General features: G+C 44.4%; 3 protein-coding genes across 4 annotated transcripts; 1 reads left to right on the top strand and 2 right to left on the bottom strand.

Annotated features, from left to right (window-relative positions):
- Positions 1-4: 4 nt before the first annotated feature.
- On the bottom strand, positions 5-1,839 carry ccdc96 (coiled-coil domain containing 96). Its single transcript, XM_021578264.2, has one exon. The coding sequence runs from the start codon at positions 1,637-1,639 to the stop codon at positions 113-115; it is 1,527 nt and encodes a 508-aa protein (XP_021433939.2). The 5' UTR covers positions 1,640-1,839; the 3' UTR covers positions 5-112.
- A 76-nt stretch (positions 1,840-1,915) lies between these two features.
- On the top strand, positions 1,916-6,247 carry LOC110500893 (transcriptional adapter 2-beta). Of its 2 annotated transcripts, XM_036958239.1 has the most exons (3): positions 1,916-2,251; positions 2,774-3,948; positions 3,987-6,247. In XM_036958239.1, the coding sequence occupies exons 1-2, from the start codon at positions 1,982-1,984 to the stop codon at positions 3,935-3,937; spliced, it is 1,434 nt and encodes a 477-aa protein (XP_036814134.1). In that variant the 5' UTR covers positions 1,916-1,981; the 3' UTR covers positions 3,938-3,948; positions 3,987-6,247. The 2 variants fall into 2 exon arrangements, with proteins under 2 accessions (XP_036814134.1, XP_021434087.2); XM_021578412.2 differs by having other exon boundaries at positions 2,774-6,247.
- Positions 6,248-8,070: 1,823 nt separating this feature from the next.
- On the bottom strand, positions 8,071-12,526 carry LOC110500744 (GrpE-like 1, mitochondrial). Its single transcript, XM_021578271.2, has 4 exons — positions 12,380-12,526; positions 11,190-11,334; positions 9,827-9,908; positions 8,071-8,966 (listed from the first exon to the last, which is right to left on the bottom strand). The coding sequence occupies exons 1-4, from the start codon at positions 12,445-12,447 to the stop codon at positions 8,614-8,616; spliced, it is 648 nt and encodes a 215-aa protein (XP_021433946.2). The 5' UTR covers positions 12,448-12,526; the 3' UTR covers positions 8,071-8,613.
- Positions 12,527-26,996: the final 14,470 nt, after the last annotated feature.

Here is a 26,996-nt window from a genome sequence, read left to right as displayed (position 1 = left end):
AGGGTCTGGGTTAGGATTAGGGTCTGGGTTAGGATTAGGGTCTGGGTTAGGATTAGGGTCTGGGTTAGGATTAGGGTTTGGGTTAGGGTTAGGGTTTGGGTTAGGGTTTGGGTTAGGGTTTGGTGTACTCCAGTTTCTTCTTGACCCCGGCACACTTCAGTATGAGCTCTGCGTGCCTCCTCTTCAGCCCCTCCAGCCTCTCCTCCAGGTCGTCTGAGGCGTCAACCTTCTCCTCAAAGTCCCTCAGCAGGATCTCGTTGCCCAGCAGTCCGCAGCGCTGGCGCAGCTTCAGGTTGTCCATACGGAGGCCATCCCTGGCCTGCTTGGTCCTGGTCAGCACATCCCTCTTCCTGGCCACCACCACCTCCACCTCAGCCAACTGGGCCCGCTTGGCCTGGTTCTCCATCTGCACGAACTGGAGCTTCTCCTTCACATGGGTTAGTACCTGGACTGTGCTGGTGATCTTCTTGCGCAGTTTAAGGAGCTCCTCGTTGCGCTCCTCTATCTTCTCATTATACGTCTGGTTCTCTATCTTCAGCTGCTCGAAGTCGATGAGGTGCAGGCCCTCAGCGAGCATCTCCTTGGCACGCAGTGTGGCCTCAAACTTGCGCGTCTTGTTCTTCAGCTTGATATTCTCCAGGCGCACGGTGACCAGCTCTTTCTGGCGCCGCTGCTCGGCCGCCTGGATCTGCTCTACCTCGACCGCCGCCGCCTGTTTCCCAAGGCGCCGGCTCAGGGCCGTCACGGCCACGTCGCGCTTCAGTGCCATGAAAGCGCTCCACTCGGTCTCCAGCTGGCCCAGCTTCTCCTGGCTCTGCTGCCTCAGCTCCTCTGCCTGCTGCTGGGCTGCCTCCGAGTCCAGCCGGTGCTGCCACTTCAGGTCCTCCATGATGGCCATGTACTTCTGGTAGCGCTGCTCCTGGTCTGACACGGCTTTCTCCTTCTCAGGACGTGCGTCATCACCTGTCTTCTTGCGGAAGTACTCCACCAGCTTGATCTGGAGCTGACCGTTGACCTGGCTCAGTTTGTCCTTCTCCGCCTGCAACTCATAAAGGAAGTTCATGTACTCTTTGTAGTCGATGCTGGGGCCCGTCTCTTTGGTTAGAGAGGGACCCTTTTCCTCAACCTGCACGGAACTCTCCCCTTCGGGAGTCCCTGGGTCTAGTTTTGGCAGTCCGTCTTCATCATCATTGTTGTTGTCGACATCTTCGAGTGTGAGGCTCCCCTCGCGGGAGAGAGGCTCCCCTATTAGAGGCTTCATCTCCGGGACCTCTCCCTCTTCGAATGTCTCACTCGTTGGTAGGTTGGGTCCTGTGGGTGACTCATCTCCAGCGCCCTCTCCTGGCTCAGAAGCGGCTGGGTTCCCTCCCTCTGTCTCAGCTGAGATACCCTCTGTTGCCTGTTCCCCTAAAGCTTTTTCAGACTCTTGCCCACTCTGCTCCACTGCTACCACCTCCTCGGCCTCATCTGCAGCCATGTCAGCTTTATTCTTACAGTAATCAGCATTAGTGGATTTGCCCTCTTCTGAGGGCTCTTCAGCTGGTGTATGCTGGAGTTGCTCATCGTTCTTCAGCTCTGTGTTTTCAATGTTGGGATTGGACCCAGGGTCATTCTCTTTCTGCTCTGCATTCCCATCCATGAGAACGGGAATTTAAGTTTAAGTATTTCTGGCTAAAAACAAGCTAGAAAATCACGTGTCAATTAAGTCCCCGGTTGTAAGGCAACATTCAAATATATGTTTTCTAGGATAAAACGAGGTCAAGAAATCCTAAACGAGAACTTCACACATAAGCAACTGTTCTTTAATGAAACCATTTGTGTTTTGAGTTGTCCTGGAAACTGGGCATGTAAGCCAATCACAGGCTTTTGCGCCAAGTTCATTAATATTAATGAGACGCAGTAGTCTGACCAGAGACACTCCAGCACGCAGGCCCTCCCTCCGCGGCACTGCTGCTTCCAACAACAAGCAGAAGCCAGCAACATGGCCGACCTAGGAAAGAAGTACTGCGTAAACTGCCTTGCAGACGTTACGAATCTGCGGCTTCGCTGTACTGACTGTCCAGATATCGAACTTTGTCCGGAGTGCTTCTCCGCGGGTGCAGAAATCGGTAATCACCGGCGATGGCACGGTTATCAGCAAGTCGACGGCGGGCGCTTCACCCTCTGGGGTCCCGAAGCGGAGGGAGGATGGACTAGCAGGGAAGAGCAGTCGCTCCTCGACGCGATCGAGCAATATGGCTTTGGAAACTGGGTATTTCACTTTATAGCCTAGCTACTTTTCAGATAGCTATAGAATACAAGCACGCGTATAAAAATATCTAGACTAAATGTGAATGAGTAAAGTTGCTCTCTTGAAAAATAACGCAATATAGACCCGTATACATTTGACAACTTCAGACTGACAGCCAGGTTCTGTCGAGAGTTGGCCATATCGATCAACTCTGCAATACTTGAACTGTACTTTAGTCCTGTATACAGCTAGCTAGCTAAGTCCTGATGAATGCAACTTTTCCATGCTAACGCACATTACAATCCACGATGTTGCAAATGTGCAATGCATTATGAACATACAGGAAACGTTTGGTATAATGTAGACAAGTCTGTTTCAATGGATCTGTTGATCTCCTATCAATGGAATTCAACACACGTCTATGCTAATAGTGAACGTATAGCAATGCATGCATTATGTGTGTGTCTGTGTAGCCTAAATGCTTGCAGGGATGTAATCCCCCTCTCAGTAACACTGTCCTGTGTGTGTGTGCTGGTCTTTCAGGAGGACATGGCCACTCATGTAGGGGCGTCTCGGACCCCCCAGGATGTCATGGACCACTATGTCGGCATGTACATCCATGGCAACCTGGGAAAGGCCTGCGTCCCCGACAGCATCCCCAACCGGGTGACGGATCACACCTGCCCCAGCGGCGGCCCCCTGTCCCCCAGCCTCACCACCCCCCTGCCTCCCCTGGACGTGACCCTGGGCGAGCAGCAACAGCTGGGCTACATGCCGCTCCGCGACGACTATGAGATGGAGTACGACCAGGAGGCGGAGAAGCTCATCAGTGGCCTGTCGGTCAACTACGACGATGAAGACGTGGAGATCGAGATGAAGCGCGCGCACGTGGACATGTACGTGCGCAAGCTTCGTGAGCGCCAGCGCCGCAAAAATGTGGCCCGCGACTACAACCTGGTGCCCGTCTTCCTAGGCCGCGACAAGAAGGAGAAGCAAAGCACGCTGGGAGTTGTAGGTGGTGGTGGTGGCGTCGCCGTCGGAGCGGTGGGGAGCCTTCCGACGCCAACCACTCCCGCGGTGACGCCGGGAGCTCCAGCCGTTCCGACAGTGCCGAAGCGTAAGATCCCCAAGGAGGAGAAGGAGCAGCGGATCAAGTTACGGGGGATGTGCCAGTTCATGGCTCAGCGGGAGTTTGAGGACTTGTTCCACAACATGCACAAGGAGCGCGTGCTGCGCGCCAAAGTACGGGAGCTGCAGCGCTACCGCCGCAACGGCATCGCGCGACTGGACGAGGCGGCCGAGTACGAGGCGGCGAGGCACAAACGGGAGAAACGCAAGGAGAACAAGAGCGTAGCTACCTCGAAAACGGGCCGGGGCGGAGGGCTCGGCACAGGAGGAGGGCTTGGCGGAGGGACAGGAGGTGGCGGAGTCATCAAAGAGGAGGGCAAGGATGGAGAGTTCCCGGCCATAGAGAACCTGGCGGGCTTCGAGCTGCTGTCAGACCGGGAGAAGGTGCTGTGCAATTCACTTAACCTCAGCCCCACGCGCTACCTGACAGTCAAGACAATCATCATCAAGGACCACCTGCAGAAGAGCCAGGGCATTCCCTCCAAGAGCCGGCTGCCCAGCTACCTAGACAAGGTGCTCAAGAAACGCATCCTCAGCTTCCTCACAGAGAGCGGCTGGATATCCCGGGATGCATCCTAACAATCCATTGGGTTTGTAGGGACTGGGACACGTCCTAACAATCCATTGGGTTTGTAGGGACTGGGACACGTCCTAACAATCCATTGGGTTTGTAGGGACTGGGACACGTCCTAACAATCCATTGGGTTTGTAGGGACTGGGACACGTCCTAACAATCCATTGGGTTTGTAGGGACTGGGACACGTCCTAACAATCCATTGGGTTTGTAGGGACTGGGACACGTCCTAACAATCCATTGGGTTTGTAGGGACTGGGACACGTCCTAACAATCCATTGGGTTTGTAGGGACTGGGACACGTCCTAACAATCCATTGGGTTTGTAGGGACTGGGACACGTCCTAACAATCCATTGGGTTTGTAGGGACTGGGACACGTTCTAACAATCCATTGGGTTTGTAGGGTCTGGGACACGTCCTAACAATGTGTATGGAGTTTGTGGGGACTGGGACAGGTCCTAACAATGTGTATGGAGTTTGTGGGGACTAAGGATTGCAGAGGGACAATGACTCTTGTTCTCTGTTGGATTGTTGCGTCTCTGTGTCTTGTTATAAACAATGTGAGATGTGTCGTGAGCTCCAGATTGGACCAAGCTGAATTTTACCACCTTTTGTCAAGTTCTGACCCAAGTCGTCGACCACCGGACTGTTTGTGAATATGTACATTGCAAAAGATTTCCTCTTTCTTCAAAAAAAGTTTGGATACCATTTACTGGAGAACGTGGAACAAATATATATTTTTGTATTTGCATCCATATGAATGATAATGTATGGGTAGATGATACATTCTCTTTATTGCAGTGAAGGATCACCTAATACTACTGGGTAAACCAGACAACACTGTTTTTCAAAGCGGTTCTCAAAAGTATAAATAGTTGTGTAGTTTGTCTCCAGCTTCCTGTTAGTATGGTCCCAGATCAGTTGGTGCCATCTTGCCAACTCCTATGGTCATTGGCAAGACGATACAAACAGTTCTGGGACCAGGCTAGCTTCCTTTTAGGTTAGGATGTTGTCTTGGAGAGCACAGGTTAGTGCCTATTCAAACAGCAATACAGCCGCACTGTGTTGGAAAGCAGGGGTTATCATCATCATCATTCTTACCATGAAAAGATGGCCTGCTAAGCATAGAGGGGTCAGTATTTGGCAGCTAACGCTTTCATAAAGCACTGCGGTAATCCCCATTATGACGCTGTAGCTTTGTGGTGTTGTCAGGCTCAGAATGTGGCACTGTGAGGGGAGTAGATAAGCCTCCATACTGTTCTGTTCCACACGTTGCACGTTTTCTGATTCTAGTAGGCGATTCACTCTACTCGACTTCTAAAGAAAATAAAAAGCTTTAAAAATCGCCATTAACCAATGACATGCGATCCTAAAGCACAAATCAAAAACGTTGCATATCTATTTTTCTCACCCCCGGTTAAGTTTGCCTGCCCCTTGTTTGGAGGGGCGTTGTGGGGTTAACGGTGTGTCGTCCTGCCAGGCTGGTTTTAGCCTCTTCATGAATACGCGCTGCATGATTATTGTATTGTGACTCGTTGCTCGCTGTTTAGTTTGCTACTGTTCCATCTATTCAAAGGGAGTTAAGTCATCGTTTAAAACAACAAAAAAGAAGTGATATACCTGCTACATTTGCTCCATCTATCTTCCTGGTTCATTGTTTTACAGTCACATTGTTCAATTAAGGCTAGTGGAGTGGTTCTCAAAGTAGGGGTTGTGAAACCGAATGGGGAAAATAGCTTTTGTTGTTGATGTTTGGAACCACTGGGTTAGTGTTCACATATGGCCTTGCAAGAAAACTATCAAAGGGCAGAAATATTCTGGTTGAAGAGAAAAAAGGACGACTGCCACAGTTGGACCTGGTTTTCCATTATGTGAAATGTGTTTGTTCCAAGCACGGGTGCTTTAAAATGTCCCGTGGCACCTTCTCCCTACGATGTCCAGTTAGCCTGTTTTAAAACGGAGGTGAACTTCAGTAGAGATGGGGATTGGTTGTATAGAAACAGTATTACATTAGACACTGTGAAATAATGTTGTGTGTGACTGCATTCGTATAGGCCTTAATATTAGTATTCCATCATAGTACATTTACCATACCACAGAGGAAATATTTTTCTTCCCCATAAGCCTCTGAGTATCCGGACACTGACAAGGCCCCTTGGTTCTCCCATCATCTACTTGAAGATTTTTTATTTTTGTCCCAACAACTGGCGTAGTTCACAATCAAAGACGACATATCTCCTTATCTGGTTTAAGGCTAAAACAACTGTTCAAGGGTGTTAGTATGTTCTGTATTAAAAATGAAAATCCTTTATACTGTATGGCTTCCTTGGTTTTATTTTCACAACATTTGGTGAGTTCAGTATGTGGTAATATTTGCCGACAGTGTCCTACACTTCATGATCCTACATACAGGGAAATGGGCCAATTAAAAACAATGGGCATGCAAGTCCAAGTGAATCTGTATATTAGACGCTGCTGTGGCACTGAACTGTCCACAGGCACACTAAATCCAACATTGCATTCGTAACAGAAACGCATGAAACAAGACCAGTATGTAGAGGATCTAGACGAGAAGAAAAACAAACTGTTGGGGGGAGTTTCTCTTCTGCACTGTTCAACCAATCCAGTAAATGTGGAGGAGGAGTTATAGTGTCTCCTGGTTAACATACTGTACCGTCTAGGTTGTTAACATGTCACAGGCTCGCTTTCCACTTCCCCTGTTGTTGGAGACTCCGAAGCTGCTACAGGCACACAGACTATCCAGTCTAAGTAGTTAAGACTAATTAACGTCATTATACTGTCAATGTCCCACACCACTAGGGCGACATCTGCCATAGCGGCGAGATAGTGTTCTGCTGTCATGAAGTCTGGAATGATTACATTAGAGCCTCAACAGCATGATTGCGTATCTCCGGTGAATCTGTAGATTTCGCTAGAGCGTATTTCCATTTTGACAACCATACTCTCTGCCGGCTCCTACTGTAGTCCAGCAGCTGAACACTACGTCTGTGGTTGCCTCTGAAGTATTTTTACATACATACAACATTAATGTTTTGTGTAATATTGCATATTTCACCTCCATTCACTTAAAACTGTCCAGACTATTTCTGAAAATGAAACAGACTACTACATCAGGGCTCTCCAAACCTGTTCCTGGAGAGCTGTAGGTTTTCACTCCAACCCTGTTCCTGGAGAGCTGTAGGTTTTCACTCCAACCCTGTTCCTGGAGAGCTGTAGGTTTTCACTCCAACCCTGTTCCTGGAGAGCTGTAGGTTTTCACTCCAACCCTGTTCCTGGAGAGCTGTAGGTTTTCACTCCAATCCTGTTCCTGGAAAGCTGTAGGTTTTCACTCCAACCCTGTTCCTGGAGAGCTGTAGGTTTTCACTCCAACCCTGTTCCTGGAGAGCTGTAGGTTTTCACTCCAACCCTGTTCCTGGAGAGCTGTAGGTTTTCACTCCAACCCTGTTCCTGGAGAGCTGTAGGTTTTCACTCCAACCCTGTTCCTGAAGAGCTACCGACCTGTAGGTTTTCACTCCAACCCTGTTCCTGGAGAGCTACCGACCTGTAGGTTTTCACTCCAACCCTGTTCCTGGAGAGCTACCGACCTGTAGGTTTTCACTCCAACCCTGTTCCTGGAGAGCTACCGACCTGTAAGTTCACTCCAACCCTGTTCCTGGAGCTACCATTCTGTAGGTTAACTCCAACCATGTTCCTGGAGAGCTACCAACCTGTAGGTTAACTCCAACCATGTTCCTGGAGAGCTACCATTCTGTAGGTTAACTCCAACCATGTTCCTGGAGAACTACCAACCTGTAGGTTAACTCCAACCATGTTCCTGGAGAGCTACCAACCTGTAGGTTTTCACTCCAACCTTAATCTAGCGCACCTGATTATAACAATTAGCTGGTTGATGAGGTGAGTCAGGTTAGTTACAACAGAGGTTGGCGCAAAAACCTACAGGACAGCAGCTCTCCAGGAAGAGGGTTGGAGAGGCCTGGACAACATGTTAAGCTGTCACTGGAAGCTATACAAACAGGGCTAAATTGTGCCAAAGACCGCATTACTTACAGGGAAAAATATATTCCAATTAAATGAATTGAAAGTACTATGTTTGTCCAATGAAAACAATGACAGCAGTTTGGTATATAATCATGAGGTACATTACATTCTCCCATCCATAACAATTACAATGACTGGACAGGAATCTGATCCTGATGACTGAAATAGGACAGAAATGACTTGTCAAACTGGTTCTGTGCTATACGTGCCATCACAAGTGTTGCTTCTGCTCAAACATAATTGCGCCTGGCAGATACATGGGCGGTGTCCCAATTCGACATCCTTTCCCGCAAAGTATGCACTTGCACACTTCCTGTCATGGATTTAACAATGCCGTAAACTCCCTCCAGCCAATCCAATGCTTTTTAATTCATGACAGGGAGTGAGCAAGTGCACACTTCGGGAGAAGGGTGGAGAATCGGAATGCAAAGTCAAAACAGGCTGTGATGTCGTCCATGGTAATAATATTAGTTCAAGTTGGATTCCCGCCTCTTTGAGGCAACGTTAGGTGGTTGGGGAGTTGGGTTGGGTGGAGCGCTTTGACCAGCCTGCAGTAGCCAAGGTGATCTGTCACCCAGGCAAAAACAATGACATCACGGTCATACTGAACATTTTTTTAAATCAAGGGGCTTTGGCCACGCCCACCAATGCCGGCCGGAGGGTGCGCCCGTGGAGTTTGTAGCCCACCTTGGTTACTATGGCGACCGTGCCAGGCTCCTTACCCTCCACAGGGGCGTGAAACAGAGCCTCGTGCTCATAGGGGTCGAACTTCTGCCCTCCGTCTGGATTAAGCTTGACCAGGCCGTGCTTGGCGAACACCTTCTGCATCTGTTTATCTGTCATCACCAGGCCGTCGTACAGGTTCTTCAGGTGGGGGTTCTTCTGAGAGGACACCTCCTCACTGGGCACGCTCTCCGTCGCCTTCTCCAGGATGTCCGCCACCTCCAGCAGGTCTTTGCAGAACCTTTGGATTCCTGAAATGTGCGAAAATAAAGGAGATATGAGTTAGTATTCTTTTAGAAAACATAGAATGAACAACATCATTGAATATGCAGTTCCAAAAGTATTGGGAGAGTGACACATTTGTTGTTGTTTCGGCTCTGTCCTCAAGACCTTTGGATTTGAAATGACACAATGACGGAGGTTAAAGCACACACTGTCAGATTTCAATTTCAGGGTATTTTTATCCATATCGGATGAACCCGTTTAGAAATGACAGCAATATTTGTACATAGTTCAAGATTATCCATAATCATGGCAGCATCGTTAATGTAGAGGTGTTTAGAAACGTTCTATTCTCATTTACAATAAAAAAGTGACTCCAAAGTTACAATACATTATTTACCATTAATTTCGATTGTTTCAGATTATTTTGTGGCCAAACAAAAACAAACTGCAAATGCATCCAACAAATTTGTAGAGTCACAAGTTTGATGTAATCATTGTGTGCTAGGAATATGGGACCAAATACTACATTTTTTGCTACTTTAATACACATAAGTAAATTTGTTCCCTAAAATGGGCGGACTATGTACAACAAGTGCTGTCATTTCTAACCGGTTCCCCCGACATGGATGAAAATACCCTCAAATTAAAGCCGAGTCTGCACTTTAACATCTGTCATTGTATCACTTCAAATCCAAAGTGCTGGAGTACAGAGCCAAAACAACAAATGGCACTGTCCCAATACATTCAGAGCTCACTGTACCTCCAGATTAACTTTATATTGCATGTTGCTTGACATCAATGAACCAAAAGGATGGTTCTAAAAACCACCTATAAGTATGTCTGTCTCACTGGTGAGAATCAAATAAATATGCAAATGTTAGATTACCATACAACTTTGAGTCTTCCACCATCTTTTGACTCCTCGTCCTCAGGTTCTCCGTGTCTGCCAGGGCCCGCTTGTACTTGTCCTGTAGACACAGACAGAAAAGCTGAGGCCAAGAGACAATCCTGTTTTCAAAGCTCTTCTGACTAGTGAGATTCAGACAGGGTGAGGTTAACCAAGATACTATTCCACACTAGTATACCACTAGGAAACCATGCCTAACACACTGGTTTCATTCTAGGTAGTATTCTAGCTTGGATATTGGAACAGACTTATAGTGAGTGACTGGTGTGGCGACCTAGGACTAGTGTAAAGTTGACCCTAGACCAAGGGGAGGGGGACAACAAAGAGCTATAAAAAAATATATATTTACAAAAATAAAGACCTTTTTCTCCCCAATTTCATGGTATCCCACTGGTAGTTACAGGCTTGTCCCATCACTGCAACTCCCGTACGGACTCAAAATTCAAGAGCCAAAACATTACCCGGCCAAGCCGCACTGCTTGTTGACACAATGCCCGCTTAACCCGGAAGCCAGCCACACCAATGTGTTGGAAGAAATGCTGTACACCTGGCGCCGTGTCAGCGTTCATGCGCTTGGCCCGCCACGGGTTGAGATAATAACAGAACATGGCCAAGATGTTAAAATGTCCATAGGTACAGATCTAGGATCACCCTCCCCTCACCCAATCCTAACCGCAATGGGACAAGGAAATCTCGGCCTGCCAAACCCTCTGCTAACCCGGACAACGCTGGGCCAATTGTGCGCCGCCTCATGGGTCTCCCAGTCACTGCCAGCTGTGACAAAGCCTGGGATTGAACCCGGGTCTGTAGTGATGCCTCAAGCATTGCAATGCAGTGCCTTAGACCACTTGTGAAGCCCCCCAAAATTGATTTTAACAAACAATTAGTCCCCCTAAAAATGTGTCTCTCCGTTGAATTGTAAAATCCTGACATGGCCCTCGAGACAAAAAGTTTGCCCAACCCTGCCCTAGACTCTGATCTTGGGTCAGTTTTTTTTCTTCCTCCTAGTAATGGTTAAGGTTAGGATTGGGTGAGGGGAGGATGATCCTAGATCTGTACCTATGGACATTTTAACATCTTGGCCATGTTCTGTTATTATCTCAACCCGGCACAGCCAGAAGAGGACTGGCCAGCCCTCATAGCCTGGTTCCTCTCTAGGTTTCGGCCTTTCTAGGGAGTTTTTCCTAGCCACAGTGCTTCTACACCTGCATTGCTTGCTGTTTTGGGTTTTAGGCTGGGTTTCTGTACAGCACTTTGTGACATCAGCTGATGTAAGAAGGGCTTTATAAATACATTTGATTGATTGATTGATATGGAAACTGCACCCTGGAGCCAGACTCACCGTGACCTCTTTAAGCTGCTCCTCCAGCTGGCCCTTCTCCTCAGCAAGGCCCTTCTCTGCTGCGCTCTGCTCAGCATGCTGGTCCTCCTCCAACCCCTGGCCGCTTTTCTGCTGGGCTGCTGTGCATAGGAGCCGTGGGGATGCCCTAACAGAGCAGAGAGAGACAGAGAAATGGGTTAGATACACAACATAGGTTTAGCTGTTAATGCATTGGTCATTTTAGTGCACTGTACTGGTATCCAAACATGATTAATTAATTTGTATATGGTACATGTTTATTTTATTAACATGGTAATACCATGTTAATGGTTAGCCTCTGGTATCCCGTTGCTGAAGGCTACAACCCAAACCCCGAAGACATATTTACAAGCCCTCTGGGTTTACCTATTTCAGATCAACCTTTCCCAAGTCATCTAAAGAAAATATGTACTCAAGAATGGTTTACCTTTCGGTGCGGGCCATACAATGTGTGAAAAGAAACGTTGACATTAAACTTTCCCGGAGTTTACAGAATTCACACCATATAGCCTAATCTCCATAAAATAGAGCTGCCATCTAGGAACACGTGGTAATCTCGTGTGGCAATTACAGAATATTGCTGACTAGAAAGTGTGCGTCGGAAAAATGTGGATTTCAACGTTTATTTTTACCACAGTTCACACATTTGGCCCGTACCGACAGATCAGGCATTTCAGATTTGCCTTCGGTGACTCGGGATGTGTACAGGTCTCCCGGAGCGAAGAGGCTAGGTAATGATCTACGGTAACGTTACACACATTAGAGTCTCTCTGACTGCAATCTCTCCTTGGCCCAGATACAGGTAAACTACATTGTGGCATTTTAGTAGCGAAGCCAACTGCCTTTGCTATGGTGTGCCACCAAACTACACCCAAAATAGCTTAACATTAAAACCTGCGGTACTGTAGTTAGCTAGTTCGCATTGGATTAGTTGATAGGCTAACAGCTTTGAACAAGGCGCATAGAAATTGAATTAAATGGGATTCTGCTATCAGAAATGTGCTATTGAACTCTCATTACGAAAGCAGTACAATAACTAACGTTATATGACAGGTCGTTAGTTAGCAAGCTAACGTTACCCAACTCGTTAGCACCCGGCCAAGGGTGATGGCACAACGTTACAGACAATGCTCTGAACAACCGTATTAACATGTACTCTCGTAATGTATTACCTTATTATTGAAGAAGATGATACAACAGAGTAACTCTGTTTTACAGCTCGTACACACCAGCTCGCCATTTTCACTGATAACACACGCTGAAGGAGCAGAGTACCCCAGTGGCAGGAGGTTGAGCCAATCACCAATCAGAAAGAGATCCACCTAGTCGTCGCGTCCAATCAATGATGTTATAGAGTATGACGTCTTCATGTAGTTTGGTTGAGGTGATGATAAAGGTCGAAAACTGGGCACGTGACCAAGGACAGAATTTGTGCCTTTTGTAAACTGAAGGTTATCTCTCTTTTGTAACTTTTTAAGTGTTGAATCATCACCAAACCCATCTCTGTCCACATCACCAACAAACTATCATGGTTCAAACACACCAATACAGTCATGAAGAGGGTACGACAACACGTTTGCCCCCTCAGGAGACTGACAAGATCCCCAGATCCTCAAAAAGTTATCCAGCTGCACCATCTAGAGCATCCAGACCGATTGCATCACGGCCTGGTATGGCAACTGACCGACCGTAAGGTGCTACACAGAGGGTAGTGCGTACGGCCCAGTACATCACTGGAGCCAAGCTTATTGTCATCCAGGACCTATATACTAGGCAGTGTCAGAGGAAGTCCCAAAAAATTGTCAAAGACTCCAGCCATCCAAGTCATAGACTGTTCTCTCTGCTACCGCACGGCAAGTGGTACCGGATCACCAAGTCTAGGTCCAAAAGGCTCCTTAACAGTGCAGATGTTAATGTGCAGCAGTATAACCTTTTTAATAAAGCGATGCTCTGCCTTAACAACACTATCAACAAGGCAGATCCTACAGGCCCCAGTTTTGTCACACTACTGTTCAGTCGTGTGGTCAGGTGCCACAAAAAAGGACTTAGGAAAATTGCAATTGGCTCAGAACAGGGCAGCATGGCTGGCCCTTGGATGTACACAGAGAGCTAATATTAATAATATGCATGTCAATCTCTCCTGGCTGAAAGTGGATGAGAGATTGACTTCATCACTACTTTATGTTGAATGCACTGAGCTGTCTGTCTAAACTACTAACACACAGCTCACACACCCATGCATACCCCACAAGACATGCCACAAGAGGTCTCTTCACAGTCCCCAAGTCCAGAACAGACTATGGGAGACACACAGTACTACATAGAGCCATGACTACATGGAACTCTATTCCACATCAAGTAACTGACGCAAACAGTAAAATTTGATTTAAAAAACAAATTAAAAAACACCTTATGGAACAGCGGGGACTGTGAAGCAACACAAACATTATGCACAGACATGTGCATACACAGACACACGATAACATACGCACTATACATACACATACACATAGATGTAGTACTGTAGATATGTGGTAGTGGTGGAGTAGGGGCCTGAGGGGACACAGTGTGTTGTAGATATGTGGTATTGGTGGAGTAGGGGCCTGAGGGCACACAGTGTGTTGTAGATATGTGGTATTGGTGGAGTAGGGGCCTGAGGGGACACAGTGTGTTGTAGATATGTTGTAGTGGTGGAGTAGGGGCCTGAGGGGACACAGTGTGTTGTAGATATGTGGTATTGGTGGAGTAGGGGCCTGAGGGAACACAGTGTGTTGTAGATCTGTGGTATTGGTGGAGTAGGGGCCAGAGGGCACACAGTGTGTTGTGAAATCTGTGAATGTATTGTAATATTTTTTAAATTGTATAAACTAATGGGGATCATAATAAATACAAAATACAACCAAGCCATAAGACTGCTGAACAATTAATCAAATGGCCACTTGTTTTTACACTGCTGCTACTTGCTGTTTATTATCTATGCATAGTCACTTTACCTACATGTACAAATTACCCCGACTAACCTGTACCCCCACACATTGACTCAGTACCGATACCCACATGTTATTTTATACTTTAGTTTATTTAGAAAATATTTTCTTACCTCTATTTCTTGAACTGCACTGTTGGTTAAGGGTTTGTAAGTAAGCATTTCACGGTAAGGTCTACTATACCCGTTGTATTCGGCGCATTTGACAAATAACATGTTACTTTATTTGATGGTAGGTGGGGGCGGGAGGTCCAGTATAATCAATCACAAACTCACTTCCTTCACAACATCTCTGCTCAGCGAAGCGCAGGAAGTATACATGCCCTAACTGCAGAGGCCGTATATCGCAGTAAATGCTGTATGGCCACCCACTTTAGATATCGGATTGACCACGCAGAGCCTTTGAGGCTGAAGCAACCGACTGCAGACGAAAGCCGAGGAGTGAAGTCGAGGACGTGCATCTGCTACAGCCGAAAGTGGAACACTAATATGGTTTTCTAACTGCAGGGCTCAGTGCAACATAGATAGTAGTGTTGCCATTGCTTATAAACGTTATTCTTTGTAATGTCGAAATAAACATGTCTCCAACCCACATATCACACACCCATAACCGAGTTATATATGTTATGTTATATATGTATATGTTGTACTGTCAATTGGGGGACGGAGCCTTAAACATCACATTTTTTTTTAAATTTAATTTTACCTTTATTTAACTAGGCAAGTCAGTTAAGAACAAATTCTTATTTTCAATGACGGCCTAGGAACAGTGGGCTAACTGCCTGTTCAGGGGCAGAACGACAGATTTGTACCTTGTCAGCTCAGGGATTTGAACTTGCAACCTTCCGGTTACTAGTCCAACGCACTAGGCTACCCTGCCGCCCATCACATTCAATTGTACATATTCACTATATGAATCGCGGCAAAGTTACTTCCTGTTTCAGTCACATCTTCAGTCCAGTTCGCGTGGGTAAAACCCCCCCACTAATGATTGGTTGGCAAATTGTGCCTCCCACAATGCAGGCGATGGGTGCAAGTTGCAGTTGGTGAAGAGCAACTGCAGGAAATTGAAGTCGGCAGAGTGGACCAGAGTGGCCTAACACGGCTGAAACAGTATCTTCCTTTACAGCAGGTGACGTTTAAAAAAAACATTTTTATCGCCAACAAAGCAATGTGTTTTTATATGGAGATCAATGAAGGTGTCGAATTTGGTCAAGAAACAAAAGTATGGCTTATTTTCTAAGTGAGATTTATTTAATCTAATATATGTTTCGTAATGCTTAAGCGTTCTGATCTAGGTAGGACACGTGACATCGGCAATTAAAAAAAAAAAAAACTTTATCGGAGTCTTGAGATAACTATGCATATTTATGATATGAGGCTAGTAACATAGCGTCTCTCTCCATTGAATACAGGCGGTGACGTCAACAACCCTCCTCAAATATTCAAACATATTACAATAAAGAGATGTATCCACCAATCTAAAGAAAATATAGGCGGGAGCTAGACAGACACCGTGGAGATACATGCATCTTGTCAGTATATCCATAATCTTTGGCTGCAGTTGAAACTTCCATTTCCTGACCTTTGATCACATGCGCTAGGTTTCCATCCAACTGTCAACAGATTTTCATCCAAATGTAAAAATAACTGCATTAAGAAAATATGCGAATTTTCCCACAAGTGATGTGTTTCCACCAAACGGATTTATTTAAATGTGGATATATATATATATATATTTTAATGATTTAATTATTAACATTTTAATATAGCAGTTCAAATTACAATACAAACCAAACGGACTTGTTGTGGATAAAATCACTGCGTGATTACGTAGTGCACACATTTTTTCATCCCTGTTATTGAGCATTTGTCCTTTGCTAAGATAATCCATCCACCTGAAAGGTGTGGCATATTAAAAAGCTGATTCAACAGCACGATCATTACATAGGTACACCTTGTGATGGGGGCAATAAAAGGCCACTCTAAAATGTGCAGTTTTGTCACAAAACACAATACCATAGATGTCTCAAGTTTTGCAGGAGCATGCATTTGGCATACTGACTGCAGAAATGTCCACCAAACGTTGTTTTAGAAAATTTGGCAGTACGTCTAACCGGCCTTACAAGACCACATGTAACCATGCCAGCCCAGGACATCTACATCCGGTTTCTTGACCTGCGGGATCATCTAAGACCAGTCACCCGGACAGCTGATGAAACTGTGGGTTTGCCTAACCAAAGAATTTCTGCACAAACCGTCAGAAAGTCTCAGGGAACCTCATCGTCCTCATCAGGGTCTTGACCTGACTGCAGGTCGGCGTCGTAACCAACTTCAGTGGGCGAATGCTCACCTTCTAGTGTGCTTTTCAAGGATGAATCTGAGTTTCAACTGTACCGGGCAGATTGCATTCTGTGGGCGAGCGGTTTCCTGATGTCAACATTGTGAACCGAGTGCCCCATGGTGGCGGTTGAGTTATGTTTAGGCATAAACTACGAACACAATTGCATTTTATCGATGGCAATTTGAACACACAGAGATACCGTGACGAGATCCTGAGGCCCTTTGTCGTGCCATTCATCTGCCGCCATCACCTCATGTTTCAGCATGATAATGCATGGTCCCATGTTGCAAGGATCTGTACACAATTCCTGGAAGATGAAAATGTCCCAATTCTTCCATGGCCTACATACTCAGACATGTCACCCATTGAGCATGTTTGGGATGCTCCGAATCGACAGGTTTGACAGCATGTTCCAGTTCCTGCCAATATCCAGCAACTTCGCACAGCCATTGAAGAGGTAGTGGGACAACATTCTACAGGCCACAATCAACAGCCTGATCAAGTCCATGCGAAGAAGATGTGTCGCGCTGCTTGAGGCAAATGGTGGTCACACCAGATACGGACTGGTTTTCTGATCCTCACCCCTACCTTTATTTTGAAGGTATCTGTGACCAACAGATGCATATCTGCATTCCCAGTCAGATGAAATTCATAGATTAGGGGGAATTAGGGCCTAATTCATTTATTTGGTTATTATCCTTTAATTTATTTATAATATTTATAATTTATTTAATTTATTTCAATTGAGTGATTTCCTTATATGAACTGTAACTCGGTAAAATCTTTGACATTTTTGTTCAGTGTATATAAGCCATCCTCCCCTCAGGAGCCTCCACTGATGGATAGCATAAGAGCAAGAATATTTGTATTTGTCAAACACTAGAATAAGACCCTAGATATTTATTGGAAACGAGCATCAAGATGCACTTTCACCACCCTGTTATTTTATCTGTAGCCTAATAAACAGCATGGTTTCCTGAGTGGTAGTGGGAGGACCACACACCATATCATCGTGTGACTCCAAGTTTACTTCGAGTTTACTTGGATATTATATACAGTACCAAAAGTTGACACATGTTTTAAAAAAAATTATTTTAGTTTTTTTTTAAATGTAGTTTTACAATGTTCTACATTGTAGAATAATAGTGAAGACATCAAAACTATGAAATAACACATGGAATCATCTAGTAAACAAAAAAGTAAACAAATCAAAGTATATTTTAGATTCTTCAAAGTAGCCGCTCTTTGCCTTGATGACTGCTTTGCACACTCTTTGCATTCTCTCAACCAGCTTCACCTGGTATGCTTTTCTAACAGTCTTGAAGGAGTTCCCACATATGCTGAGCACTTGTTGGCTGCTTTTCCTTCATTCTGCGGTCCAAATCATCGCAAACTATCTAAAATGGTTTGAGGTCAGGTGATCTGATGCAGCACTTTGGACTCATCAGACCAAAGGACAGATTTCCACCAGTCTAATGTCCATTGCTCGTGTTTCTTGGCCCAAGCAAGTCTCTTCTTCTTATTGGTGTCCTTTGGTAGTGGCTTCTTTGTAGCAATTTGACCATGAAGGCCTGATTCACATAGTCTCTTCTGAACAGTTAATGTTGAGATGTCTGTTACTTGAACTCTGTGAAGCATTTATTTGGGCTGCAATTTCTGAGGCTGGTAACTCTAATGAACTTATCTTCTGCAGCAGAGATAACTCTGGGTCTTCTTTTCCTGTGGCGGTCCTCATGAGAGCCATTTTTATCACAGCGCATTATGCTTTTTGCGACTGCGCTTGGAGAAACTTTCAAAGTTCTTGAAATGTTCCTGATTGACTGACCTTCATGTCTTAAATTAATGATGGATTGTCATTTCTCTTTACTTATTTGAGGTGTTCTTGCCATAATATGGACTTTGTCTTTTACCAAATAGGGCTATCTGCTGTATACCTTGTCACAACACAACTGATTTGGCCAAATGTATTAAGAAATTCCACAAATTAACTTTTAACAAGCCACACCTGATGATCTGCCCCTTTAAAAAATGTTTTGCCTAAAATAACATACACAAATCTAACTGCCTGTTTCTCAGGACCAGAAGCACGGATATGCATATTCTTTATACCATTTGAAAGGAAACACTCTGACATTTGTGGAATTATGAAATGAATGTAGGAGAATGTAACACATTAGAGCTGGTAAAAGATAATACAAAGAAAAAACAATGCGTTTTTTTGTATTTCTTTTGTACCATCAACTTTGAGAGAAAGGCCATCATGTATTAGAGAAGAGAAAGGCCATAATGTATTATTCCAGCCCAGACGTAATTTAGATTTTGGCCACTAGATGGAAGCAGTGTATGTGCAACGTTTTAGACTGACCCAATAAACCATTGCATTTCTGTTCAAAAGACTGCCCAAATGTGCCTAATTGGTTTATTGATACCTTTTCAAGTTCATAACTGTGCACTCTCCTCAAACAATAGCATGATATTCTTTCACTGTAATAGCTACTGTAAATTGGACAGTGCAAGTTAGAGTAACAAGAATTTAAGCGTTCTGGCAATATCTGATATGTCTATGTCCTGGGAAATTTTCTTGTTACTTTCAACATCATACTAATCACATTAGCCTACGTTAGCTCAACCGTCCCGTGGGGGACAAACCGATCCTGTAGAGGTTTATTGAAATGCATTCCAGGTGACTAAATCATCAAGCTGGTTGAGAGAATGCCAAGAGTGTGCAAAGTTGTCAACAAGGCAAATAGTGGCTACTTTGAAGAATCTCAAATATAAAATATACTTTGATTTGTTTAACACTTTTTTGGTTACTTCATGATTCCATATGTACTATTTCATAGTTTTGATGTCTTCACTATTATTCTACATTGTAGAAAAAAATAGTAAAAATAAAGAAAAACCCTTGAATGAGTAGTTGTGTCCAAACTTTTGACTGGTACCGTACATTTTTATTCATAACGGTGTTTCCGCCGCCAGTTCTAGAATAATTCATTTTACCAACACAAAAAAGATCCTACCATGTCGAACAAAAAATGATCTGTCGGCGTTTCAAAAATTGTACCGAAACCTCCTGTTTCCATCACAGCTGTCCTGAATCTTTTTGATACGGTGTGACTTTACTCGCATACGAACCGTTAATGAAACTTGGTTATGGTCGTTGTAAAGTTCAAGTAGTCGACTTGTAGGTGCAAGTCGGACAATGTTTATCCCCATATTGTAACAGGTGAGTAACAACGATGCGTAAGGATGGTCAGTTTGTTGGCTTGATGCTATGATGAGATATCCGTGTGAAACATTGTTTTTAATTCCTCATACGAATATGTCGCCACCCTTTCCTCTTCAATTTGGATGGCCATGTTCTATTCACAGGGAATCGTCCGAGGTTACATTTCACACAACTCTACGTCTCGTTACATTTTTAACAAACCATGGAAGCTTGCCATCACACATTCTTTACAACTAGTCTGAAACCCCCTTCAGGCAATTTTCATCTCAATTGAAAAACCTCAATGCTTCACAGGAGCAGCACGGAGAGAGAAATTTTCTCAGCAGCAGGCTCAAATTGTATTGTCCGTCTGATGCACAATTCTAGCACAAAAACCAGGGTTATGACAAGTGGCCTTCAGAGTGTGTCTGGCTGTCAAGATAGGCCATTCGTCCTGGTGCTTGTCAAATGGAAAAGGCAGCTCAGAAACACTGTGGATAATGTGGTTTTACCCTTGCAGTATTTGTGCATGCCCTCATTTCATTCATTATATGCCAGACGGGCGGCGTGTCAAACAGAATGTAGGAGAGGAGAGGGGGGATTGAACAACCTCTGAAGAAAAATCCCATAGCCTTGTCCTTATAACTCTCTCTCTCTCTCTTTGTGAATCAGGTGAAGCTGTACAGCAGGGTTGGGGTCAATTCCATTTCAATAACAGTCAATTCAGGAAGCCCACTGAAGTTCTAATTTACATTTTTTTCAATGCTTTTCAATTAATTTTGAATTGGAATTAAATTTACTTTCTGAATTGACCGGGATTTTAAATTGAATTAACCACATCCCTGCTGTATCGTCCATTCAATATGTTCTAAGTCAAACTAAATTATAATGTTTTGGTGACATGAGGGGAATATTTGTGTTGATAATTTACACAAAAATATTGCGAGGGCTTATAAAATGTTATTTCAATGACTTTTTGAATGTCTATCTGAAGAAAATTTATAGTGTGGGTACACGTTACATAGCCAAAAGTATGTGGACACCTGCTCGTCCAACATCTCATACCAAAGTAATTGGCATTAATATGGAGTTGGTCCCCCCCCCCCCCCCCCCCCCCCTTGCTGCTATAACAGCCTCCACTCTTCTGGGAAGGCTTTCCACTAGATGTTGGAACATTTCTGCGGGGACTTGCTTCCATTCAGCCAAAAGAGTATTAGTGAGGTCGAGCACTGACGTTGGATTTGACCTGGCTCGCAGTGGGCTTTCCAAATCATCCCAAAGGTGTTTGATAGTGATGAGGTCAGGGATATGTGCAGGCCAGTCAAGTTCTTCCACACCAATCTTGACCAACCATTTCTGTATGGACCTCGCTTTGTGCACGGGGGTATTGTCATGCTGAAACAGGAAAAAGCCTTCCCCAAACTGTTGCCACAAAGTTGGAAGCAAAGAATAATATAGAATGTCATTGTATGCTGTAGCGTTAATATGTTCCTTCACTGGAATTAAAGGGCCTAGCCCGAACCATGAAAAACAGCCCCAGACCATTATTCATCCTCCACCAAACTTTACAGTTGCCATTATGCATTGGGGCAGGTGGGATTCTCTTGGCATCCGCCAAACCCAGATTTGTTTGTCGGACAGCCAGATGTGAAGTGTGATTAATCACTCCAGAGAACGTGCTTCCACTGTTCCAGAGTCCAATGGTGGCGAGCTCTACACCACTCCAGCCGATGCTTGGCATTGCGCATCGTGATTTTAGGCTTGTGCGCGGCATGGCCAAGGAAACCCATTTTATGAAGCTCCCGACTCGGTAGTTGTAACCGAGGACAGACAACTTTTACTCGCTACGCGCTTCAGCATTCGGCAATCCCGTTCTGTGAGTTTGTGTGGCCTACCACTTCACGGCTGAGCTATTGTTGCTCTAGACATTTCCACTTAAGTGATAATGCCCTCGAAGCTTCTGTTTGGAGGATATCTGATTGGCACTATCGTTGGCATGTGTGTTGTTATCCTCTGAACATCGCCTTCAAGGGCATTATTACTTTTATACAACAGGTTACCAACATATTCAAAGAATGATTTACATATTTGAATTAAAAAGGCTATTTTGATAAATTTTTTCATACTTTTTCATCCTTTCACAAGATATAGTCCTGACACAAATCTAGTGTTGCTACCCAAGCCAGCTGGACGTTTGTTCTATCGTTTTGGTTGCCAGAGACGCGATCCAGTCGTTAAGCCTCTTTGTTCCGTATCTATGGATGCGACACAGTTGTTGGTTCTAAATGTTCCTTTGCCATACCGGCTGGCAACGTTCTTATCCCTTCACTAGCAAGCCAACTACAGCTAACTTACAGTCACGTCAAACAGGCCAGCCAGAATAACAACAAAGTAGCTGCATTTGCATTTGTTTAAGCTGTTTTCTAGTGACATTTATAACAATGAGATAATGAGGTGCAATATCACCTGGCATAGAAAATGTGCTCACTCGTCAGGACATTGTTGTTCAGAGGATCTAGCCAACAACTCAAACACAATCACTTCAAACTGAAGCTGGAAAGACGGCAAACTAGCTGCACTTCCTTTCATTTGACCTGTTTTCTATTGATATTTCTTTGTATATATACATAAAAATGATGCTGATTCTTGATGTGTGTAAGTGAGTGTTCCGAGCGAATGAATCTCCCTGGTGGATCAGACGGGCATGATTACTTTTATCCCACATCTCATTAGAGAATGGACCTGAAAAAGTAAGAAACATCACAGGATTTGTGCCACGTGAGGGAGCAAATTGGCCGCAGATCATGATCAGTAGTCTTTACATCTACCCCTTGTATTTATCTCTCTCTGTTTCTGTCTCTCTCTCTTTCTCTCTCTGTTTCTGTCTCTCTCTGTCTCTCTCTGTCTTTCTCTGTCTTTCTCTGTCTGTCTCTGTCTGTCTCTCTCTGTCTCTGTCTCTCTCTGTCTCTCTCTCTCTCTCTCTGCCACATCTGATGAGGAGGAGCCAATTGATCTCCACCACGACTCGCTCCTCGCTGCTCCACCTGTACAGATGTTTGATAAGTGTTCCCAATGAAAGCGAAGCACCAAATGATTAATTTGCACAAAGCGGGACAGATAGAATCGCGGAGCCCCTTACAGATTACTCATTAAAAGACCCTAGAGCCCATTGATGCACTGGTGCGTCAATCTATATCGCACTTCCACATCTGCGTTGGAAAGTGGCAAAGCTACAGCGCTGTTTGTCGAACCAGAACACATCCCGAAAACCAATCTTCTCATGAAAACGACTGTAGCGTCTCTACGACCAGCATAAGTGTCACAGTAATTCTGTGTAAAAAAAAAATTGAAAAAATCCTGGGCTTTCTTATATCTCCTACTTATAGGACAGACACTTCAAAATATTACTCCTTATGATTTATTTATTTACTGTCTTCTTTGTCATTGATGAATGTGCTATTCAATGCATTTCTACAGACTAGAGTATTAAAGGCCAAATTTAATATGTCAGCTTAGAACCCCAGTTCAGTCTGTGGCTTCAGAGTAGCATGTCTTACACAATCTCAGTGTCAACCAATAAAAGGCCTAGTGTCAGTGTCAACCAATTAAAGGCCTAGTGTCAGTGTCAACCAATTAAAGGCCTAGTGTCAGTGTCAACCAATTAAAGGCCTAGTGTCAGTGTCAACCAATTAAAGGCCTAGTGTCAGTGTCAACCAATTAAAGGCCTAGTGTCAGTGTCAACCAATTAAAGGCCTAGTGTCAGTGTCAACCAATTAAAGGCCTAGTGTCAGTGTCAACCAATTAAAGGCCTAGTGTCAGTGTCAACCAATTAAAGGCCTGGTGTCAGTGTCAACCAATTAAAGGCCTAGTGTCAGTGTCAACCAATTAAAGGCCTAGTGTCAGTGTCAACCAATTAAAGGCCTAGTGTCAGTGTCAACCAATTAAAGGCCTAGTGTCAGTGTCAACCAATTAAAGGCCTAGTGTCAGTGTCAACCAATTAAAGGCCTAGTGTCAGTGTCAACCAATTAAAGGCCTAGTGTCAGTGTCAACCAATTAAAGGCCTAGTGTCAGTGTCAACCAATTAAAGGCCTAGTGTCAGTGTCAACCAATTAAAGGCCTAGTGTCAGTGTCAACCAATTAAAGTTCACATTTTTTTCCTATGTTTTATATATATTTCCACACGATGAGGTTTAAGCGTGAGAGTTGTTTGAAGAGACCATCTGAAAATTCAGCCTGTTTTGGTACGATGGGGTTTTGGCCTCCCTGGTGACATCAGTAAATTAGTTAGACCAATAAGAAAGAGATTTCCAATCTTCTCTGCCAATAACAGATAGTTTTCAGTTTACATCTCCCTACTCAGACCACTCCAAGACCGTCCACTCCAAGACCGTCCACTCCAAGACCGTCCACTCCAAGACCGTCCACTCCAAGACCGTCCACTCCAAGACCGTCCACTCCCAGACCGTCCACTCCAAGACCGTCCACTCCAAGACCGTCTTGCTTGAGAAATGTCTCTTTGCTAAGAAGCTATTTTTGTTTGTTTCCAGTTAAAATTGTAAAAAAAAAATAATCACAGTAAGGCACTTAATTGTTACCCAGAAATGATTTGATACTGAGATCAAAATAGGCTGCATTGGACCTTTAATTATAGAATTAGAGGAGGAAAATGCTAATTGACATTCAGTAATCTGGTATTTTGCTAAGCTATTAGCAATGAGCTGAAGGAGCATTCCAAGGCATTGATCCAGATAATGACTGGATGATTCTTTCATTGTCTGAGAAGGTGATACGAAACAGAACTAACCAAAGATCTGATCTGTTTGGTCAGAAGACCAATTAGTGGCAAAATATCAGAATTGGACTGCCTGTGCCATACAATCCAGGATCAACTGCCGCTCTTTAACTCTGTACTGGGGCCAAAAAGAAAGAGGAAGATGCCTTAGAAGATTTAGATTTAGTTTCGTCTCATTAAAATGTCTTCACCAATGTACTGTACTCTTCTTGTATCTGTGTTTTCCTTGAACACTAACATGATCTGAGAGGGAGAGTTCAGCAGCGGGGACACCCAGACACCCACATCCTCATCACAAAGATAAAAGATGAAGACAAAATGATCTCCTTCGTGTATGTGGTGAAAGATCAGCACAGATCATTGTAACTGATGCAACATATTACATTGTGTGACGGGGGTAGGAACCTTTCCTTGAGGGACCCATGTTTATGGAGAACATATACAATGTATAAAAGCACCCCTTAAACACCTGTACAGATGAGTTGTTTTGTCCCTAAATGTGTAGGTTGTACCTTGTCATTACTGTGCAAGTCTATTTCTTAGGGAGACCATTTTGTGACTATGATGTTTTGAAGATGTTTTTTTACCAGGGAAGCTATCCCACTGTGCTCAGATGTCAGTTCAACGTCTAGTTTTGATTCATATTGGGTTGGTAAAAAAACAACACTCAGCCATTTTAGGTGTTTTAAGTACCCAATGGATCTACTAGTGGTTTTCAACGAATGTGAATTCAAAGTGAAATCAACAACAAATGTCATTGGATTTAGGTTACATGTTGGGTGAGAAAAATATTAAATGCCTTAATGTTGTTGCCAATTTTGCAAATCCAATAAGTTTTCCAACTTTTGATTCAACGTCATCATATTGATTTTCTTTTGGGGTTGAAATGACGTGAAATGTTTTTGTTGTTGAAAGAAATGTAATACACATCATAACTGGGTTATTCCAAGAGCTGTAAAGCCCCTGAAATGAATCAGTGACCTCATCCCTGCTCATCTGTCTGTTTTCCCACTTCTGCTACCTCCCTGACGTCAGTACCCGTTAATCTATTTCCAGACTACTCTCCAAAGTTGAAGTGGGTAGACAGATGAGTGTTTGTTGTCCTCCGCCCTGGTTTTATCTAGGGTAAGGGCCTAGTCCTTATGAATAGTCATTGTGACTGTAGCGCCCTGGGGACCTGGCTGGGGACCGCTCTCTTCTACTGCTGTACAGTTAACGGTGACAGAAGAGAAGCACCGAAATAGTGGACTGATGTCATGCAGAGAGATGGGAAAGAGGCAGAGAGCAGCCCCGAAAGAGACAGAGAGCAGCCCCGAAAGAGACAGAGAGATGGGAAAGAGGCAGAGAGCAGCCCCGAAAGAGACAGAGAGATGGGAAAGAGGCAGAGAGATGGGAAAGAGACAGAGAGATGGGAAAGAGGCAGAGAGCAGCCCGAAAGAGACAGAGAGAGAGAGAGAGAGAGTTAAGTTAACTGTTCATAAAGATCTTAACGGATTCTCATGCAAATAGAAAATACGAGACAAGTTTCCTATTGGCCAGATTATTTATGCCAAGTTTTCCGATTGGCCAGGTTATTTGTGCCAAGTTTCCTATTGGCCAGGTTATACAACGAGACTAACAAGGTTGTTACATCACAGAGGAGCTGTCACTTGTCTTTATACATATCAAATAGATACTGTTGCTTGGTGTTACAAAAATACATGTCTGTGATTGACAGACAACCCCACGTGCTATATCATTAATGGTCCATAGAGGGCATTGAAGTAGAGTCTACCTGCCTATAGCCTGGTCCCGGAAAGCCATGTAATGGGCAGGCTTCTGTTCTAATCCAGAATATAAACCCCAAAACATTTTGTCTAAGGCCCAAGAGAAGAGAGTGTATTCTATACATTAGAAATGTATAGGACAGTTTCTTTCTGTCCAGTATGGATGAATGTTCATGACAGCCAGACATTCATCCATCTTGTCCTTTTGGTGACTGAATTCCCTGTCATACATATAGAGGAATAGGGATCTGCATCTGTCATCACTTCAGAGTTCATCAGTGTGTGTGTGTGTGAGCTGGGTGTATTGTTTGTGAGAGGCCCTCTCTGTCTCCATTCGGGACCGTGCAAGTTTTGCTTTGCATTCCGAGCGGCGGGACCATTAGATGTTAATCCGTCTCAGTGGTGCGAATAAAGATGGATTCCCTCTCATTAAATCCTTCATATTTGTTGGCTTTCGTTCCCTTATTGGGCCTCTCAGTCTCCTACAGACACAGAACGGATTCACCTTGTGCATGGTGCTTACTGCAGGGCATTAACCAGTGTAAGACATTGGCAAAGGATCACATTTCCCTCCCTATCTCCCTCAACCCCAACCACAAGCCCATCCTCCAAGGAAGTGTACTTGAACTCTTTGGCATTGCTTACTGTTAGGGATTTTAGGCAGGGTTTCTGTAAAAGCACTTTGTGACATCT

This window comes from Oncorhynchus mykiss, chromosome 21 (genome assembly GCF_013265735.2).
Source record: "Oncorhynchus mykiss isolate Arlee chromosome 21, USDA_OmykA_1.1, whole genome shotgun sequence".
Taxonomy (NCBI): domain Eukaryota; kingdom Metazoa; phylum Chordata; class Actinopteri; order Salmoniformes; family Salmonidae; genus Oncorhynchus; species Oncorhynchus mykiss.
This window is presented reverse-complemented; position numbering and strand designations above follow the sequence as displayed.

Coding starts and splice junctions, on each gene's coding strand:
- ccdc96 (XM_021578264.2), bottom strand. CDS start 1,639: ATGGATGGGAATGCAGAGCAGAAAGAGAATGACCCTGGGTCCAATCCC.
- LOC110500893 (XM_036958239.1), top strand. CDS start 1,982: ATGGCCGACCTAGGAAAGAAGTACTGCGTAAACTGCCTTGCAGACGTT. Junction 2,252..2,773: donor AATATGGCTTTGGAAACTGG/GTATTTCACTTT, acceptor CTGGTCTTTCAG/GAGGACATGGCCACTCATGT.
- LOC110500744 (XM_021578271.2), bottom strand. CDS start 12,447: ATGGCGAGCTGGTGTGTACGAGCTGTAAAACAGAGTTACTCTGTTGTA. Junction 9,909..11,189: donor AGCAGCTTAAAGAGGTCACG/GTGAGTCTGGCT, acceptor CTGTGTCTACAG/GACAAGTACAAGCGGGCCCT. Junction 8,967..9,826: donor GGAAGACTCAAAGTTGTATG/GTAATCTAACAT, acceptor CGCACATTTCAG/GAATCCAAAGGTTCTGCAAA.